At 52.9% G+C, this 18,617-nt stretch overlaps 1 protein-coding gene across 6 annotated transcripts; it reads left to right on the top strand.

Annotated features, from left to right (window-relative positions):
• Positions 1-175: 175 nt before the first annotated feature.
• Positions 176-18,251, top strand: LOC147053960 (rho guanine nucleotide exchange factor TIAM1-like). 6 transcript variants are annotated; one of them, XM_085916791.1, is made up of 29 exons: positions 176-304; positions 6,164-6,236; positions 6,319-6,428; positions 6,668-6,731; positions 6,810-7,683; positions 8,821-9,241; positions 9,330-9,502; positions 9,615-9,839; positions 10,200-10,385; positions 10,804-10,950; positions 11,028-11,102; positions 11,184-11,354; positions 11,439-11,543; positions 11,618-11,699; positions 11,776-11,862; positions 12,154-12,360; positions 12,511-12,614; positions 14,122-14,298; positions 14,377-14,445; positions 15,008-15,133; positions 15,207-15,315; positions 15,493-15,672; positions 15,749-15,867; positions 15,941-16,049; positions 16,111-16,169; positions 16,234-16,339; positions 16,404-16,506; positions 16,603-16,775; positions 16,850-18,251. In XM_085916791.1, exons 5-29 carry the CDS (start codon positions 6,820-6,822, stop codon positions 17,239-17,241), a joined length of 4,569 nt encoding a protein of 1,522 aa, XP_085772917.1. In that variant the 5' UTR covers positions 176-304; positions 6,164-6,236; positions 6,319-6,428; positions 6,668-6,731; positions 6,810-6,819; the 3' UTR covers positions 17,242-18,251. The 6 variants fall into 6 exon arrangements, with proteins under 6 accessions (XP_085772917.1, XP_085772916.1, XP_085772921.1 ...); XM_085916792.1 differs by lacking the exon at positions 176-304 and adding an exon at positions 2,119-2,599; XM_085916790.1 differs by lacking the exon at positions 6,164-6,236 and having other exon boundaries at positions 6,258-6,428.
• Positions 18,252-18,617: the final 366 nt, after the last annotated feature.

Below are 18,617 nucleotides of genomic sequence, written 5' to 3'. Positions count from 1 at the left end.
TAAATAGAATTAATCATACGTCGTGCAATCAACAATTAGTAGAGTGCGTGTGTGTGTGCGTGCGTGCGTGTGTGTGCGCGCCCCATCAATGTTGATTGGCTGCGCGCGTGGAGTGACGTCCGCTTGCATCCAATTGCACGCATCTCCACATGGGGGAGAGCCGCCATCTCCTCCTCCTTCTCCTTCTGCACCTCCTCCGTGGAAACAACTCGCGTGGAAGACAGGACGACAGCTTTTGGCCGCTTCAATGTGACGATGGAGGCCGGCGAGCCGCGACGTGGGTGACGGGAGCTACGTGGACATGGTAGATATGCTCTGGTCGTGGTGGCGCGTTCACTGTGGTGGCGGTGGTGCACCCCGGAAGTGGCAACTGGCAAGGATAAATAACCTGGATGCGCGCACGCATATTCCCGCGTGGCAATGAGTTGATGTTCTGCCTGCGTGGACAAGGTCGAGCCGCAGTGCACATCTGCCGTCCACGCACGCACGCACGCACGCACGCACTGAGGCGCTCATTCATTCATTCATTCATTCATTCATTCATTCATTCATTCATTTGGGGGTTCGGTGCATTTCATTTGCACGCGTGGAAAGACTGTGACGTCAATGGTTCGGGGGTTGGGGGGGGGGGCGTGCTCTCCCTGCGTGAAATTGTTGCATTTTTGCAGAGTCATGTGGCTACCAGATGATGATGTTGCTCTTCCTCTTCTTCCCTGGTTCACCTGAGGAGAGACGTGTTTTCCACGGCAAGTGTAAAAAACGCCTGTTGGTGACGTGAGCATTACAAATATGCCCTAATCATAAGAACAATTGATTTCGTCATGTTTATGAACGAAAGGTTAGGTTCAGTAACAGGTGGAACGTCATCGCTATGAAAACAATTCAAAAATTGTAAATATTGTGCAACCTTTCAGAGGTCAAACTTCCAAAAGAAATATCTCAAAAAGCCATTGTGCTGTTAAAACACTCCCAAATATGTGGAACCAGTGTTCCGATTGTTGGGGTAGCCAGTTGGTCACAATTGCCGCCTGTGTTGTGTCCGAGAAATCATTTCTCCAATGAATGAAAATAATCCACAGCGTAGGCTACTGGTTCCAGTAGGCTTCTCACTGACCATCTCTGTCTGCGTTAGGACAAGGCTGGTCACAAAGATGCACAGTGTTGTCTGACGCAGGCAGGCAGGAATGTCCTCTGCGCCGTCAGTGTGTCTGTCGCAGGCGTTGTTGACTTGTCGTGTAGTTTTCTTCTCGTGTGGCCCATAACCGCTCTCGCTCCCTCGTTTGCAATGGAAATAATCCCGAGTCAAATTTGCACACCGGTCGACTCGAGTCGAGTCAAGACGAGCCGAGTCGCACGGCTTGACTCCAGTGAGTTTAAGGACTTGGAATGTTTGAAATGGAAGAAACAAACGAGGGCCTCCAAAAACAGCTTCTACCAATGCAATATTTGGAATTTCGAATGTCAGTAGTTTATAGAATAACCCCTTTTTTGTTGTTCTTGTCGTCGCTGCCACGACTTTTGGCGAGCATCTTTTCAAGTGCGCTCCACCTTCCTTCCGCCTCGCAGGTTGTGCACGGTGAATCCTCAATGACTTTTGTGTCTTTGATGTGGACTCTGGAGAGGCTCCCCGCCCCGCCCCGCCGCCGCCGCAATCGTCGGCTAATGATCTCCCTTCCCGGCCGGAGCGCCGCTTTCATGTGCTGCACGCTTCTCCGCTTGCCGTTGGGAAGACACCACGGCCTTGTGGGGCTCGGTGCTGTTTTTATTGTTGCAAGAAGTTTTGGGAGATTTTGCATTGAAGGGGAAAAAAAAAAACCCAGCCTTTGAGCCTTGCAGAATGTAACCTTTTTTCCCTTCACAAAAAGTGATGTTGAATTTGTCAGCCTCTAAATTGTACATTATGTGTCTTATAGTTGACTAAAACATTATTTATTTTTTTCACCTGAGACAGCGGAGTGGTCTGAGAGTTTGTGTTGTGCCGAGTGTGCAGACGCGTGATGCTGAATCAATCCGCTTGTGACAACTTGTGTTTTGCTAACGGAGGTGGCGCCACGCGAGACGCGTTAATACATATTGTCGTCATCGTGCGTCTCGTCGTCATCGGCACCGGCCGGGTGAATTTACGAGGCGTTTGGTGGAGACTTGCTCGAACAGAGCCGTGCTGAGCCAATTATGGGCCGTCCTTTTCATTTCGAGCCGCTCCTGTTGTGATTTTAGCCTCGGGGGCACGTTTGACGCACGGCGCTCTCCTTCCAGCTTGAAAACAACTCTAGTCACACACGGCCGCCAGTAGAGGGCACCGCATGAGGTCTACTTGATTTGTGAGTCTCCCGGGCTGCTTTTGAACTGAATCGTAGACGAGGCTGTTTAGTGTAAACGTGACGCGGGGGCAATTAGAGAGCAGACGAAGGAGGGGGAACACGCATTCTTTGGCCAGAGGGAGTGGAATGGAGAGGGAGGAGGCACTTGCAAACAGTGCTCGCTCCCTTCCTCCAGTTTGAAGTCATCCCGGCGCGTGAAGCGGACTTGAGGATCATGAGAGGAGCTCGGAAAGGCGCTCGACTCGACTTGATGACTGAGCTTTGTGGCCGTTCAGACAGTAAGTTGAGTCTCTGTCTGTCTTTGCATCTTTCCTGGCAGCCCTTTTTGTTGCATTTTAGCATTTGCACATTTGCCCTCCGGGTCATGTTGCTACCTGTCCGCTGCTGCCTTTTGTTTGTGTGTTGCTGTTGTCATGATAAACCTTTTTGGGCATGCTGAAAAGCAAATGAGTGGGATGCATTTTCTGTTTGTGATGCGAGTTGAAGTTTTACAGAGCGGACCACCATCTTCTCTTATTGCTGTAAAATTCTACGTTTCTTTCAAATTTCTTTGAGGCTCCGCAACCAACAGGCACGCTAAAATGCATCAACCTTTTTTCAATTTTAGATTGCTTGTTATATTTCAGCCCAATTTGACACCTTTCATTGTTTTGCGCCTCCTGCTACTGGGAGGAGGAAGATGTTTGCAAGTCAATTGCAAATGTGAGTGGGGTTAAATTCGAGGGGTGCATCCTCAAAGTTGGAGGAGGGTGACTGAGTTCATGAAAGAAATCCCAAAGAGTCTCCAAATACCATATTCAAATAATGGCCCTACTTCAAGTCTTTGAATTTGATCTTTGACCAGCAGCTTTTTCCCATTGAAAGCAAGCAGCACGGTGCTTTGAATTTGAAATGGTCAACGTCAAGGAGAAGTCTCCCAGGGTGCATTTGCAAATTGGGAGGGTTGAAAAAAAAAAAAAATCCCTGCATTGTGTTCCTCCTGAAGCCCCCCTGGTGTGCCCAGCCGCTGTCATAGTCATGGAAATAGGTTGCGGCCGTATGCTGGTCCACAAGGTTGCCTTTCTTCAACAAGTTGACAAATATGAACGTCACATGTGTGCTTGTTGTGCAAAAACAAAGTGAGCTGCTCCCGTTCTCTCCTAGTGACGCTTTTAAGCCGGCCGCAACAAAGGCCGCGTTGTCCGCTGGACTTGCTCTGGCTGGCATCAGGTGCTCCATTAGCTTGTTAGCACAGCCAGCACAACAAGCCACCTGAAATGCTTCATCTGGGTTGCTTCCACTTCCAAATGCAGCCTTGCTGTGACAATTTGGTCAACAAATCAAAAGCCGTATGGAAATGATCAGGACTGACATTTTGAATGGACTCCCTGTATTTTTTTTTTTTTTTTTAAGGAAGATCCTCTGGCAGCGTGGTGCCACATTTGTTCAAAATGGCTCGGAACCAAAAAGCTGAATGGCACCACGTGTCTCCAAGGCGACGTTAACATTTATTCTCCTCGGTGAGACTGAACAGACCGGGCCGGCCGGATGGCGGCCGGCGTCGCTCGCCTCGCCTCGCCGTTTTTCCTTAGTCGGCCTTCTTGTGTAGTGGAGTGTGCGGCGATGCTGACGCTTGACTGCACAAGGCGCTCCGGGCGCGTAATGGTGGAGGTAATGCTCAGGGGAGGTGGGTTGGGGGGGGGGTGGGGGGGGGGACATCTCTGTGTCCAAATAATGCACATCTCCCGACTCAGCGCTACTCTCCGTTGCACATTTACATGACATGCCGGAGTTCCGTCAGTGATGCTCATCAATATTCAAAGCGCTGATGGAAATGCGCCTCGACGTCCACCCAGATGTGTTTGGGGCGCGCGCCTCGCCGTTTACTGACCTGGAAGAAAAAGAAACACATTTGGCTTGCAGTTTTGTATTTTTAGCAAAGCGGTGAGGCGGCAGGTCACAACAGAAAACAACATGAAATAAACCAGTGTCCCTTCCCTGCTTCTTGGGGCAAGTTCCCCTCCAAAAAAAAACACTCTAAAACAGTTCCCTGAGGAACACCGGACACAGGACATGGCGGACAGGTCCAAAGAATCCCAGTTGCACTCTAACACGTTGTAGGAATTCATCCCAGAAGACATTTTGGCTGCAATAAGAGACGACGGTTAGTCTTCCCATGCGATGGCGCGCATTTGTCAGCGCAAAGCTCTCATTTCAGTCAATAATACTCTGGCCCGACCTCTTGAAGCAACAGATGGGGCTTCCCAAAGTGCCGTTGGACCACCAGCGTACCTTCAATTGGCAATCTGTCATCGTAAAGCCGTCACGCACATACGCGCCGGCTTGGGAAAATTGTTGCTCGTGTGTGCCGAGCGGGAAAACTCTGACCGTGAGGAATGCCGAGCATATGTTGCCGGATGAGATGATCCCCACCAAACGTATGGGAACTTGATGGGTGCAAAATGCGGATGGCTCTAAAACAGAGCCCCCGCCCATCCGGCGCCACCTCCATCCACCCTTTTGTCCTGAAAGCGCTCAACGGCTGGCCTGCACCCAGCAATGAACGGCTGTTGAGGGACTTCAAAGCTAAAGACCTGCAAGCAGGATGGCTCGGGTCGCACCTTTGCCGGGTGACGACCTTGCTGATAAAAGTGCCTTCACACCCGTGTGTGTGTGTGTGTGTGTGTGTGTGTGTGTGTGGGGGGGGCTTCCTCAGGAAGGACAACGACTCATCCCCGGCGCGATGTTTTTCCAGCTTGACGTTTGTTTAAGTGCGTGAAGTCTGAGAGGGTAACAAACGCTGAGACAAAAGCCGCCTAATGACTTGATAACGGCGTCACACTTTCAAAGCTTTGTCAGTGTGCCGAGCGAGCGAGCGAGCGAGCGGCAGATACAGAAGCTGCCGCCGTGGTTCACCTCCTCAAAGCAGCAAATAAATATGCAGCTGAAAATTCCGCCATTTTCCAAAGGTCACGTCAAAGACAAGCAGAATAGGGCGACGAGGTCCCGTTAGCCCACGCCACCTGACCCTCTCGTGCCGGCTCAGCAATTGTGAAGGAAATGCCATCAGCTTCATTGCTTGCTTGCTTGCTTGTTTGTCTTCCTCAAGTACGAGTGTGCGGCTGCTTAGACGGGTGGGGAGAAGTTCCATCCCGAGGTCACCCGCTGCGCTAATAAGCGGCCAGGACGCTGTTTGTTGTGAGCTTGCGAACAAGCGGCCATTGTTTTTGTCAACACGTGATGTTTGTTAGTGACACCAAAAAAAGACTCGTTTCAAATCTGCTCAGTTTTCCAAAATGAAATAGCAAAAAAAATCAAACCTAAATATTTGTAGGGTGCGGTGAAGTGGTGTGGAAATTGGAGGAGCATCTTCTGCCCCCCCTCCTCCATTCCAGCCCCCTCCTGGAGTCAGCGTGTCATTATCTCCACGCCATGTGGAGTGTTCAAATTACAGCCTTGTGTGTTCGAGCTTGTCACTAATGGCCGCGCTACATTCTTGCTTCTGTGCGGACGTTTTGAAGCGTCCGTTTGGCCAGGTCTTTCGGCTTTCGCTCGAGCATCTTGACACTTTTTCACACCAAAAAGGCAAAAGCCGCTCGTGTTCCGACAGGCCCGACGCCGCGTGGGATGCTCATAAATTGTAATGCGCGACTGTCACGCACATCCCGAATTCCGCTGCAGTTTGTGGTGAAACTCGTCTCCTGTCCGCAGTTCATGCGAATTGACACCCGAATTGCCTAAAGCTGCCACAAGGTGGTAGCAAATCTACGAGCCGAGCGCTTCCTCTCACGTCAAGCGCTTTGATGGTAAAGGTTTGCGTGACATCGTCTTTACCTCATTATGTTGTGTTTTTTGCCTTGAAGCGCATTTGACACGTCGGCCTTGCCAAAACCATGACGTCATAAAAGAAACTCTTTTCGGATTCTATTTGACAAGGTGATATGTGCTCATTTGCAGCTTTTTTTTTAAACCACCAGCCACTTTGATTATGACCATTTTGTGGCTCTCAATCCCGAAGAGATGAGTCGGCCTTTTCCCTCTCATCTGGTTTGCCCTCCTGAACGTCGCAGCCGATGAGAAAGGCCGTCCTTGGGCATCAAACATTGAACACTGCGGTGCCGGCAAAAGGTGATGAGCGAGCAGAATGGTGGTGGTGGTGGGGGGGGGGGAACGAGGTCAGCACCAGTTTACATAAACCGCCCCCACTTCAGCCTGCCGGAATCCAATCTTTGACCCAATCTGCTGTTTCCAATTGCCCAGCCTGGGGAGAAGTAACCCAATCTACTGGAAAATGAGGAAATTAGCTTAGCGCTATCGCTCTTGGAAGCTTTTTTCACTGACTTTGCCGTGTCTCCTTCTCCTTCCAGTTGTACCAAAGGCAGAAGTTTGGCCGATGAGAACCATGTCAGGCATTTTGCGTCCGTCCCGCAGGTAGGCCCTCGCCCGCCGCCTCCGTCGTTGGATCCGCTCATTGGCGAGCTGCTCCGAAAGCCTTTGGATGTCTTTCAGCCGCTGAATCATGGGGAATGCGGAGAGCCAGCACGGCGAGCATGCCTTCTTCGCTACGGAACGTGGCTATTTGTCGCGCAAGCAAATGTCGCGCTCGCTGCGCATCTCCAACAAGTCTCGGCGCTGCCGGCGCGCCTCGTCGGGCAAGATGGAGCACAGGAACTCGGAGGCCAGCACGCGCTCCAGCAGCACCCCCAGCATCCCGCAGTCCCTGGCCGAAAACGGCCCGGAGCCCTTCGACGACAGCGCCGTCCTGCCGGACTTTGGAAGCCCCATCTGGGTGGACCGCGTGGCCATGAACCTGAGGCCCATGTCATTCCACCACGCCCCGGCCAGTCCCGCCGCCACCGCGCTCATTACGCTTCCCGGACCCACGGCGGACGAGATGCAGGACGAGGAAGTGTACGCGGGCGAGGTGACGTACCTCCAGGACGTCCGGGACAGCTCCACGGAGGCCGGCGGCTTCAAAAAGAAGCGATCCAAGTCGGCCGACACCTGGCGGGACGACAGCCTGGACTTCTCCCTGTCGGACCTCAGCCAAGACCACCTGACCAGCACGGAGGAGATGATCACCCCTTGCGCCGAGCACGACGACCCGCTGCGCTCCGGCCCCGCCGACTGCGCCGAGCGGGCCGACTCTTTTGACCAACTCTACGGCCAGAACCCCCACGCCGGCCGCTACGTCAAGTGGCACGACGGCCAGCGGCTCGGCGCCGAGGGCCGAGACGATAAGATGATCGGCGAGGAGGACGGCAACACGTACAGCGCCTTCACTCTGCCGTGTCGGCGCTCCCACTGCCTCTCCGAAGGCCCGCCGGGACTCCGGACCACCTCGAGTGCCGGTATGCAGGGCAGGAGGGCGCAGACCATCCAGGTAAGCTCTGATCATATTTTTAATGGCTACTTTCCTGAAATTCTCCTAATTTGGGGAATCCGACTTCTTTTAACTTTCCTTCTATTTGAAAGGGAGCAAGCGAGCTCTGCTGCAACTAGAATAATATGACGCGCCACTAGAGGGCGACAACGCAGCTTTGGCCCAGCACACAAAAACAATACGTATAATCAGCACAGAGTCTTGAATCTGGAAGATTCCGAAGGCATGCGTGCCAATGTCACTGCGTTTGACCTCAAACACATTTTTTCAAGTGAGTGCTGTGCTGTGCTGTGCTGAGCTGTAAATGAAAGCCACACAAGGTGTTCTCGTGTGTGGTATAAACGCCACCAGCCACTGTACCTTGTTTTCCTCTCTGCATGAAGTTTGAGAAGCAGTCTGGAATCCAAATGCGGCCCTCCCTCACCTTCCACCTCTCCTTTATTCCCCTTTTTATTGTGTCTGGCGCATAACTAAGCCGCACAATCAGATTAAGAGTCTGAGGAAAGCTCCTATTTTCCCTGCTGCTTGTTTTTCTTGGTCCAGAAGAGACAGGTTGTGGAGGGGGGGGGGGTCACTCCCCGTTTGAAATGTTTTGCCTTTTGTCATGCTAATGAGCAGAGGCCCGTGGAAGAGTGTCACAGTAAAAATACTGTCACGGCGAGGCGCCCCTCCCCTCCCTCAAGACCCGCCGCTGAATGGAGCGCATGATTGGATCACGTGATTAGGCCCAGTTCTGCGTTCCCCCCGTTTCCATCTCCCAGGAGCCTTTGGCCATGTGTGTAGGAGCAAGAGTGGGAAGGGGGGGGGGGGGGGGGGCGGGGCAGACGCGGAGGTGCCACAGCAAGGGCAGCTTGCACTTGAACAACAGCGGTGGTCTTGTGTAGAACAGAAACTTTTTGTGCCGGGCCACTTGTTTTGCAACTCTTGAGGATGCTCCATTTCTGAAAAGGGGGTCAGCTCCAGTTAGTCCCTGGACCTAGGTCACCCTCGCCTCAACTTTGGAGTCAGGGAGGCCATTTAAGAAAAAGCGGCCGAAAGAAATCCTCGGGGTCCGCTCTGCTCTGCTCTGCTCTGCTGGATTGTGATGAAGCGCACGCGGTCATCATGCCGTCTCACCCGTCACGGGCCCCCCCGCAGGACGTCACCGCCGGCGAGGGCAGCGAGTACGACGACAGCGGCATCCACGGGGTGACGGCCGAGGCCGAGTCCCGCCGCTACAAGACCATGTCGGCCTCCTTCTCCGTCGACTCGGCGGCGGGCGGCGACGCGTTTGCCGCCGGCGGCGGCGGGACCGCCGACTCGGCCCAGGGCATCTACGAGAACTTCCGCCAAGAGCTGGAGATGAGCTCGTGCCAGACGGAGAGTTTGGAGGAGGTGCTGAGCGACGAGCAGAGCACCATGAGCTCCGCCTACCAGTCGGACGCGCTGCTGGGCACGCAGGGGACGGTGCGCAAGGCGGGGAGGCTGGCCGTCAAAAACTTCCTGGTGCACAAAAAGAGCAAGAAGGTGGAGTCGGCCGCCAGACGCAAGTGGAAGAACTACTGGGTGTCCCTCAAAGGTTGGCTGGCGCTACCTTGACATTCTTCAAACGCAGTCGATATTCGGGTTGTCCGCTTTCAATCACCTTCTCCCTCCTACCCGGTCAGGCTGCACGCTGTTCTTCTACGAGACGGACGGACGCTCGGGAATCGACAACGGCAGCATCCCCAAGTACGCCATCTGGGCCGACAACAGCATCGTGCAGGCCGTACCCGAGCACCCCAAAAAAGATTTCGTCTTCTGCCTCAGCAACTCGCTGGGAGATGCCTTCTTGTTTCAGGTAACACAGTTGAGACAGGTGCAGGCAAAAGTATTGCGACGGGAGCTTCGGGGCAACCGTCAAATTTCAATTCTTCTTTCACCTTCTGAAATTGTCCATAATTTGCGGGCAGACGTGCAGCCAGACGGAGCTGGAGAACTGGATCACGGCCATCCACTCGGCGTGCGCCACCGCCGTGGCCAGACAGCACCGGCGCGAAGACACGGTGCGCCTGCTGCGGGCCGAAATCAAGAAGCTGGAGCAGAAGATCGACATGGACGAGAAGATGAAGAAGATGGGCGACATGCAGCTGTCGGCCGTCACCGACGCCAAGAAACGCAAGACCATCCTGGATCAGGTAGGCTTCACGTTTGAAAAAGAATTGATTGAGATTGGTAAAGTGGAAAAACAAAAATCCCCTCTTGAATGGGCCGGGCCCGCTTCAAGGGAGATCAAGTGGTCTTTGTGGAGCTGATTAGAAAGTGCCGGCCGGGTCTGGGCGCTTCCTTTGGGTCAGTGTCAGGTTTCGCATTGTGCCCAAGTGAATAGAAAAAAAAAAAACGTGGCAGCCAGCGGAATGTGCGGCGGCATTGTGGCTCTCTTGGCAGCCACCGACGGCCCGCCTCTCCCAAACTGGGTCGGTTGGCTCGCTCCGGTGCCCCAGTAAAGTGGCGGCGGCGGCGGCGGGCGAGGAAAGTGAAAGCTTCTTCTCCGGCAGATCTTCTTGTGGGAGCAGAACCTGGAGCAGTTCCACATGGACCTGTTCCGTTTCCGCTGCTACCTGGCCAGCCTGCAGGGCGGCGAGCTGCCCAACCCCAAGCGCCTGCTGGCCTTCGCCTCGCGCCCCACCAAGCTGGCCATGGGCCGCCTGGGCATCTTCTCCGTCTCGTCCTTCCACGCGCTGGTAAGGCTCCTGTGGTGTGATGATGTCGATTTTTATGTTTTTCATCTTTTTCTCTGTGTCATTATTTTGTGTTGTTTTTGAAGTTTTTTTTTAAGCCCTAGTTTGAAACCCCAAGCCTAGCTTGAAAGCCTGGCCCTCCGTCCAATTGAGGCTCGTTGTAATGCCCGCGTGAGGCGCTAATGAATTCCACACTCAAGAAGGCCTCGCAAGTAAACAAAAGACAACAGTGGAAGACAGCCAGCATTCGCTTTCTCTCTTCTTGACAACATTTCCTTTGTTATCGGGATGCAAATGTTCAAAAGGAAGGTGCCAAGTAGTGGTCTGGCGCCACTTCTTCTAATAGTCCACGACTTGAAGTTGGTACTGTGCCGCAGCGTAGCAGCAAATGACAGTAAAGTTCTGCCTGCCGTGGTCTCAGGTGGCGGCTCGCACGGAAAGCGGCGTCAGGCGGCGAGCGCACGCCATGTCGCGCTCGTGCGGCAAGCGCAAGAGCCGCTTCTCGTCCCTCTGGGGGTTGGACACCACCTCCAAGAAGAAGACCAGAGCCCACCCCAGCATCAACCAGGTCGCTGGCGGCCCATCCGCTTGCTTTGCACTTCTTAGCGGCGCGCGCTAATGGCCCCTTTTTTGCCCCGGCGGCAGGTATTTGCGCACGGCGAAGAGCTGGTGAAAAGGACCGCGGATGGACTTTATGTCGAGTCGGCGAAGGAGCGCCAGGTGAGGAGACTCCCAAATGCTAAAATGGGCGACTCGTGTCCAAACGGGCTCCGACGATGCGAATCTGGTGTCCCGTCGCAGCCCAGCGAGGAGGCGCCCGGCAATAGCGTTCCCGGGCCCGGCGCCGAGAGCGACGTCTGGGTGCCCGAGCACCTCACCCCGTCCTGGGTGTGTTTGCCCAACGACCAGCCGGTGCTGAGCATCATCCAGCCCGGAGAGTCGGCGCTGTGCGTGCTGGAAACCATCTGCAAGGTGGCTCGGCTCGGCTCGGCTCGGCAGAATTTTGGGGGGGGATTTGATATGTGTAAAGGCTAAAAGCCACATTTGTTGTTGCAGGCCCACGGGCTGGACCCCACCAAGCACTACCTTCGCCTCAAGTTCCTCATGGACAACCGAGTGCAGTACTACGTCCCCAAACCGGAGGAGGACGTGTGCGACCTGGTACGTTTGAAAGCAGAACTTTGGCATCCCAACTTGTGTTTGCCACCTTAAGGTGTGGTCTTGTCTGGCGACAGCTTTACAGAGAAGTCGAGCTGTGCTCCAAGATCACAAAAGTGGTCCAGTTTGACCGAGACGAGTCGTGCATGATTGGATACGGTAGGAAAGGCGTCCGCGTGTCAAAGATTTTTTTTGCTCATATTAAAAGCGAGCGCTCTCGATCCCGCTCTTCCAGGTTTTTCCATCTCGGTGGTTGAGGAGGACCGAGTGCAGCAGCTTTACATCACGGACGTGAGGGCGGGCGGGCTGGCCTTTGCCAAAGGTCTGAGCACACTCAAAGCAAATCAGACGACACGGTTACAAGTGTGTTTTATTCCAAAGGTTGAGAAACAACTAAAAAATGTTGAAAAAAAAAAAGCTTTACTCTACATAGTGTGGAATTTAAAAAAAATGTTTAAATAAATAATATTAGATCATTAATATTTTTTTTTTCTTAAATATGATGATTTAAAAAAAAAAAAATAAGCCTTACAATATTTAGATAGATTGGATTTTGAACTTCAGCCCTCTGCGTTGAACCATGATGGCCATTGCTTCTCGTATTCTCGGGCAGGTCTGAACGCGGGCGATGAGATCCTGGAGCTGAACGGGAAGGAGGCCCACAGCCTGGACTTCTCCGACATGAAGGCGGCCTTCTCGCTCTCGGCACTGGCGTTGACCGTCAGCGCGCTGCCGCCGCTGGGACGCGGCCAGCTCTGCTTCCTGCCGCCGCGACGCTCTGACGCCGACCCCTACACGGACATCTTTTCCCAGAGCCAAGGTGACGCCAAACCTTCCTCAACGTGTTTGTTCAAGGTTGTTCCACTCCAGGCCTGCGGGTGGCGCACGCTGGTTGCTAATGTGTCAGTCCCAAAATCTGAAAACCTAAGCCAGGAAGCGAAGCCTTAATTTGGTCACCGTGTGTCGGCAGAGGAGATCCTGGACGACAGCGCCGGGCTGCTGCTGGAGAGTTCGGGAGACAGCTTGGATGACGACGCCGAGTGCTTTGGCCACTTGGACGACGAGTGCGGCGAGGTGAGAAAACTCTCTCAAAAAGTCATATCGGGGCTATTTCAGTTTATTTAATACAATGAAATAGCAGCATGGGAATAAGATCCATGCAGACACGGTTCAAAGTTCAGGAAAAAGTTTGACGACGGTAAAAACCGACGCCTCCCCAACTTTGAAAAAGAATGTTGCTTGTTGGCTTTAGGATGCTTCCAGTTGTTTTCACATTTGCTCGCCTGGGATTGGAAAACAAGCGAGGGGAGGGAGGATGGGAGGGAGGGAGACAAAGGCTGAAAGGACATTTGTCAGTTTTTTGTTCTGGCACGTCGGCGAGTGCTAAGTGGCACCTCGCTTCCTCCCGGCCAGCCTGGACGCAACATTTGGTGCTTTTTCACCCACACTGAGATTTTTTTTCTGAGAGGACAGGCCATGGAACAAACCTGCTCACTATTACATGAAGATACAAACTACCTAGCCCAAAAGCCCCTTTTGATGAATTAGTTGCACAGAGAAATGCTGTGCTCCCTCACTTGTGCCACCTCCCACTCCACGGAGATGTGTCCCTTCCTCCCTCTTTTCCCTCGCATTAGCACACAACAAAGAGGCGGGCAGAAGCGTAGTGTAGCGTAGCGGACGGGAGGGAGGGAGGGAGGGACGTGGGTGGGTGGCTGGCTGGCTGGCTGGTGAGGAGGCGGCCCGGCGTCTTCCCGGGCTCGTCCTTCAGCTGGCTTTTCCCAGACGAGATGGAGTTGTACGCGGCGAGGGTCAGGCGCCAAGTGAAGCTCCATTAAAAGACAAAGTGCGACGTCCGTCCGGGTGCTTGCTTGCGTGCGTGCGTGGCCATGTCGTCTCTCAAGTGGAGTCAGCCCAGGAAGCGCTCCTGCGACTCGCTTTTTGACATGCTCCATCTGGTGAGGTCCAAAGCCGCTCGTCTTCCGTTTGGCAAGGACGGGAGTCGCCGCTGATGTTGATGATGATGATGATGATGATGATGATGCATGTGTGCTGCACCTGGAAGAGAGCGAGGATACTGCATTGCTTTTTTTGGTCACGCCTGTGCACTGTCAAATTGACAAAGTCAATGTTTCCGCTCTGGTTTCCAAGGCAAACTTCTTGTCGAAAAGGCCAATTTGAAAGTTTAGCGAAATGTCTTGAGATTTGTCAGTCGTTTGATTTGAAACGGAAGCGGCCATGTGCTAAAAGTCAAGAAAGTAACCAAGGCCTTTCTCTCCCAAATGACAGCGTAGTGCACATCAGGGCCGGTCTCCATGGCAACCCCCCCTCCTGTATGTCATGTGCATTATTTTGATGGTGGCGTGAGATGAGATGAGATGAGATGAGTCACTTAGGGTGGCAGCGGCATACGTAGGAGGAAAACAATGTCAGAGTTATTGTTATGACACGTATAGCTATCTTTTCTTTCTTTCTTTCTTTCTTTCTATCGTCAGTCCCAAATGGGTGCGCTCCGCTCCGCTCCGGAAGTTGGCGCGTGGGCTGGCGCTCACTTCATCATTGTTTTCCCTTTTGTGCTCAGAATACGGAGCAGGTGTCGGCCTTCTGCCGCAGCCTCCATGACATGAATCCTTCGGAATGCGCGTCCTCGCCCAGCCCGGACTCGCCGTTCCCGCCGGCGCTCCGCCAGCTCTCGGACGCCGACAAGCTGCGCAAGGTCATCGGCGAGCTGGTGGAGACGGAGCGCACCTACGTCAAGGTGAGGATGGCTTCATTAGGTACGCCTACGCCTGGCTGCACGTTGGTTATCCCATCAATTTCAATTCATTTTGCGCAGGACCTGAACTGGCTCATTGGGAGATATTTAAACCCGTTGCAGAAAGAGACCTTTCTTACTCAAGATGAGGTATGCGCCGCATTCTGTGTGTGTGTGTGTGTGTGTGCGGGCGGGCGGGCGGCCGTGGGCGCTGCTGCTGCTGCTGCTGCTGCTGCTGCTCCTGCTGCCTTGAAGCGAGTCAAAGTGGCTTACATAACGGCAGAATGGACGGCTTTGTGCCAAGACGAGAGGGCCGAACGATAAAAGCGAGGGAGCGAGCGAGCGAGGAGGCTGGGATGTTTTTCCACCCGCATGTGCTACTTGGACACGGCGAGCTGCTTCCTTCCTTCCTTCCTTCCTTCCGTCCATCCACCATCTGCTGCCGCGCGCCTCTACTATCACTCGCTTGTACAAAACGCTGTTACTATTTTGTGTTTCCGTCAGGAGGATTTTGTCGACAATAAATCTAGTTGCAGCTAAATGTCATCAGCATTTAGCGGCATTAGCATTTTATGGGGCCTTCAAATCAATGGTCAGGAATAACAAAAATTGGTTTGTGAGCCAAGCAAATTTAAAGCTTTGTTTTTTGAAAATTGGTTTTCTTAAGCAAATTTGAAGGTTTGTTCACAAGAGACTTTTTTTGTGGCCTCAGCTGGATGTTCTCTTTGGAAATCTTCCGGAAATGGTGGAGTTCCAGGTGGAATTCCTCAAGACTCTGGAAGACGGCACCCGTCTGGTTCCCGATCTGGACAAGTTGGAGAGAGTGGAGCAGTTTAAAGTAAGAAGACGCAAACAAAAATGTCAACGTTAAAAAGTGGCAGCTGCTTAAGGTGGCCTTCGTCCGTCCCCAGAAAATCCTTTTCTCCCTGGGAGGCTCCTTCCTCTACTACGCCGACCGCTTCAAGATCTACAGCGCCTTCTGCGCCAGCCACACCAAAGTCCCCAAGGTCCTCGTTAAGGGTGAGCGAGCCCCCGTTCCACCTTGTTGCTCACAGCGGTGGCGCCGAGCGTCTGCCGGCGGCCGCCATTCATCCCCCCCCCCCCCCGCGTGCAGTTGTCAGCGTTTGACCTCTGCTTACTTGCCTGCTGCTAAAGTTGGCTCTGTTCATATCCGGTACCACTTTGTGATCTTTGCAGCCAAAAGCGATTCCGACTTCAAGGCCTTCCTGGACCAGCGCAACCCCAAGCAGCAACATTCGTCCACGTTGGAGTCCTATCTGATCAAGCCCATCCAGAGGGTCCTCAAGTACCCTCTGCTGCTCAGGGAGCTCTACTCGCTCACGGACCCGGACAGCGAGGAGCACTACCACCTGGACGGTGAGACGAGACCGAGTCGTTGCGTTTTGGAGAAAATCCCCCAGGTGGCGCTAACCGGACTCTGCTGTCGTCGCAGTCGCCATGAAGGCCATGAACAAAGTGGCCAGCCACATTAACGAGATGCAGAAGATCCACGAGGAGTTTGGCGCCGTCTTTGACCAGCTCATCACCGAGCAGAGCGGCGACAAGAAGGAGGTACGGGGAACGCCGGGGGCATCTCATCATTTGGACCAATCGGCTTGCGAGACGAGTGAAACTTTGTTGTCAGGTTCCCGACTTGTCCATGGGCGATCTGCTGCTCCACACCGGCGTGTCCTGGATCAACCCACCCGCTTCCTTGGGAAAGTGGAAGAAAGAGCCCCAAATGGCCGCTTTTGGTATGGCACCCGTCTCACATGATTTCTAAACCCAAAGTTTACGGCACGACGTATCTTTCAGTGTTCAAGACGGCCGTTGTCTTTGTGTGCAAGGATGGATCCAAGCAGAAAAAGAAAATGGTGAGTGGCCTGATTTCTCCCGTCCAGCTCTGAGCTCTGACAGCGTCCTATTCCTCTTGTCAAGGGCGGCTCCCACCGCGCGTCTTTGTCTTCCGAAGAAAAAGACCCCTTCCGATATCGTCACATGATTCCCACAGACGCTCTCCAAGTGAGACCCTTGGCTAATGCGGGTAAGCTACATCATTTAGGGAGTGGGCTACATTTCTCGCTGGAGTCCAGAACAAACCCGAATAGACTTTTCCTCTTCAGACGGCGAGGGCACGTCAGTGTGCGAGATCGTCCACACCAAGTCGGAGTCGGAAGGCCGGCCGGAGAGGGCTTTCCAGCTGTGTTGTAGGTAAGCGCCCGCCCGCCCGCCGTACTCTGCTTTTTTTTTTGTCTTCTACCACCGAAGCTGATGAGCTGGCTACGGCCTCCCCCCCCCCCCCTTCAGCTCCCCGCAAAGCAGGAAGGACTTCCTGAAGACGGTGCACTCCATCTTGCGAGAGAAGCACCGGCGGCAGCTGCTGAAGACGGAGAGCCTGCCGCTCAGCCAGCAGTACGTGCCCTTCGGAGGGAAGCGGCTGTGCGCGCTGAAAGGCGCCAGGCCCGTCATCAACCGAGCAGGTCAGCGCCGGCGTCCGAGAAATTCTTCCCAAGTGACATCGTCTTCTCATCGTTTTCCCGTGTCGTTTCCTCAGCATCCGCGCCAACCAGAACCCTCGGCCGGAGAAAGCTCGTCCGCAACCGTTTCACCATCGACACAGACATCGTCTCGGACGCCGAGCCCGAACGGGACCCGGCCTCGCCCCGAGGTGACGAGGAGTCGGAGCGCGGCCGGCTTCTGTCGTCGGAATCCGGCGACACCGACCGCTGGGTGGAAGAACAGTTTGATCTCAAGGAGTACGAAGACCCCGAGGAGGTGAAGGAGACTGACATTCTGAGCGACGAGGACGACGGGAGCCGCCTGGACGCCTCCGTGGCCGAGTTGTCCCTGCGAGGCGCCGGAGACGCCTCAGCCGGCGTGGAAGACGGCGCCGACCGGGCTAAGGTTTGGGTGCTGCGCGGGCATTCGGCGAGCTCGCCCGACTGAAAACTCGACTGGGACGGACGGACGGACGGCTGGCTTTGAACGGTTGTTAGACGCAAACTAACCATAGTACAATCATGGAATCTTAATCACGTGCTTTGATGACTGGCAGTGTTTGCACATGAGGGTCAGCGGCTGGCCCAGCCTGCTCTTGCCAAATGACACAGGAAGGACTTGGGTGAAATTCCAGGATGAGCCCCATAAAATGCAGAGCCTTGATTTTTTTGGAATTTGCACAACTTGCTCTTCTCCAGGAGCTGAACTCAAATGGCCACTTCCACATTTCTTTCTGTTACTCTTCCCGTCTCTCAACATGACAACATCAGGGACCACCTGGTGTCTGTCATTCAGCTCTTTAATGGCAAACAGCAAGTTGTGGGAAATTGTTTCAAAAAGTGTCCAGAAGAATCAACTTCACTTTAAAATGTTATAGTGTTATTTTGGTTCATCCTGGTTTTTCACCTCATTTGTGTGAATGGTGTATGTATATACGCGTGACTCAGATTGAATTTTATATTTGTTCTCACAGAAATCATTAATAGCAACTGATGTCAAGTCTTGCGTAGTTTTTTAGCAAATATGTATTTTATCTGTGTAATGTCATTTTTGCTTTACAGCTTTTTAGCCCGCTAAGTAGATTTGAGTAACAATTTGTGTCAGTTTTTCAGTGGTTTTGATTGAACATAATCCTGTTTTACTTGAACATTTCATTTTGTTTTGGATTACTGTGAAATTTCCTTTTTTTTTTCTTTTGCTCTTCAGTATTGCCTTTCAAAAAAACAGACAATTTCTCATTCGCTGAAAATTTGCACGAGCATTTTTTTAATGGTCTTCACTGGATTACAAAGTAACATTCTTTTTTTAATTATTTATTTATTGAATTGTATTTGTTAGCAAATGTCGGCTCAGGAGATTGCAGATGGGTCAAAATAATTGTGCTGCCGGCCGGGACTGCATTTTTATCATGACTGTGCCTGTACATAAAAAATGTATTGATATCACAATAAAAACTGTTGTTTCCTATAACTGCTCTTTTTTGGCTGATGAAGCAAATCAAAGTCAAGTACGCATAACCCGAAAAATACTTTGTGATTTCCCACGCATTCAAACTACTTGTGATGCAGGGACGTGCGGTCAGAGGAGGCCCATCATGAAAAGGGGAAAAACGAAATTTACTCAATTAAAACATCAATGTCGGCATAACGTGTGTTGGCTTACATAGCAGCAACGCAGTCTGTCACTCACTCGTGAATCTTCGCGAACGAACCTGAGTGTACGAGTGACGTCACAGATCCAACAGCCAATCAGAAAGTGGGGGTGAGGGCGGGTGTGGCACTTTTCACTTTCACTTAAGCTTTGACCATGATTTTTCCCTAATG

The sequence above is a fragment of the Syngnathus leptorhynchus genome, chromosome 7 (assembly GCF_054491065.1).
Source record: "Syngnathus leptorhynchus isolate UIUO chromosome 7, UIUO_Slep, whole genome shotgun sequence".
NCBI classification, from domain to species: Eukaryota; Metazoa; Chordata; class Actinopteri; order Syngnathiformes; family Syngnathidae; genus Syngnathus; species Syngnathus leptorhynchus.
Note: the sequence above shows the minus strand (reverse complement) of the source record. Positions and strands in the feature narration are given on the sequence as shown.

Bases quoted from the DNA above. Each gene is read 5' to 3' on its own strand.
- LOC147053960 (XM_085916789.1), top strand. From the start codon at position 6,820: ATGGGGAATGCGGAGAGCCAGCACGGCGAGCATGCCTTCTTCGCTACG. The intron at 11,103-11,183 runs GTGAGGAGACTC...GTCCCGTCGCAG, and splicing joins AGTCGGCGAAGGAGCGCCAG to CCCAGCGAGGAGGCGCCCGG. The intron at 11,700-11,775 runs GTAGGAAAGGCG...CCGCTCTTCCAG, and splicing joins GTCGTGCATGATTGGATACG to GTTTTTCCATCTCGGTGGTT.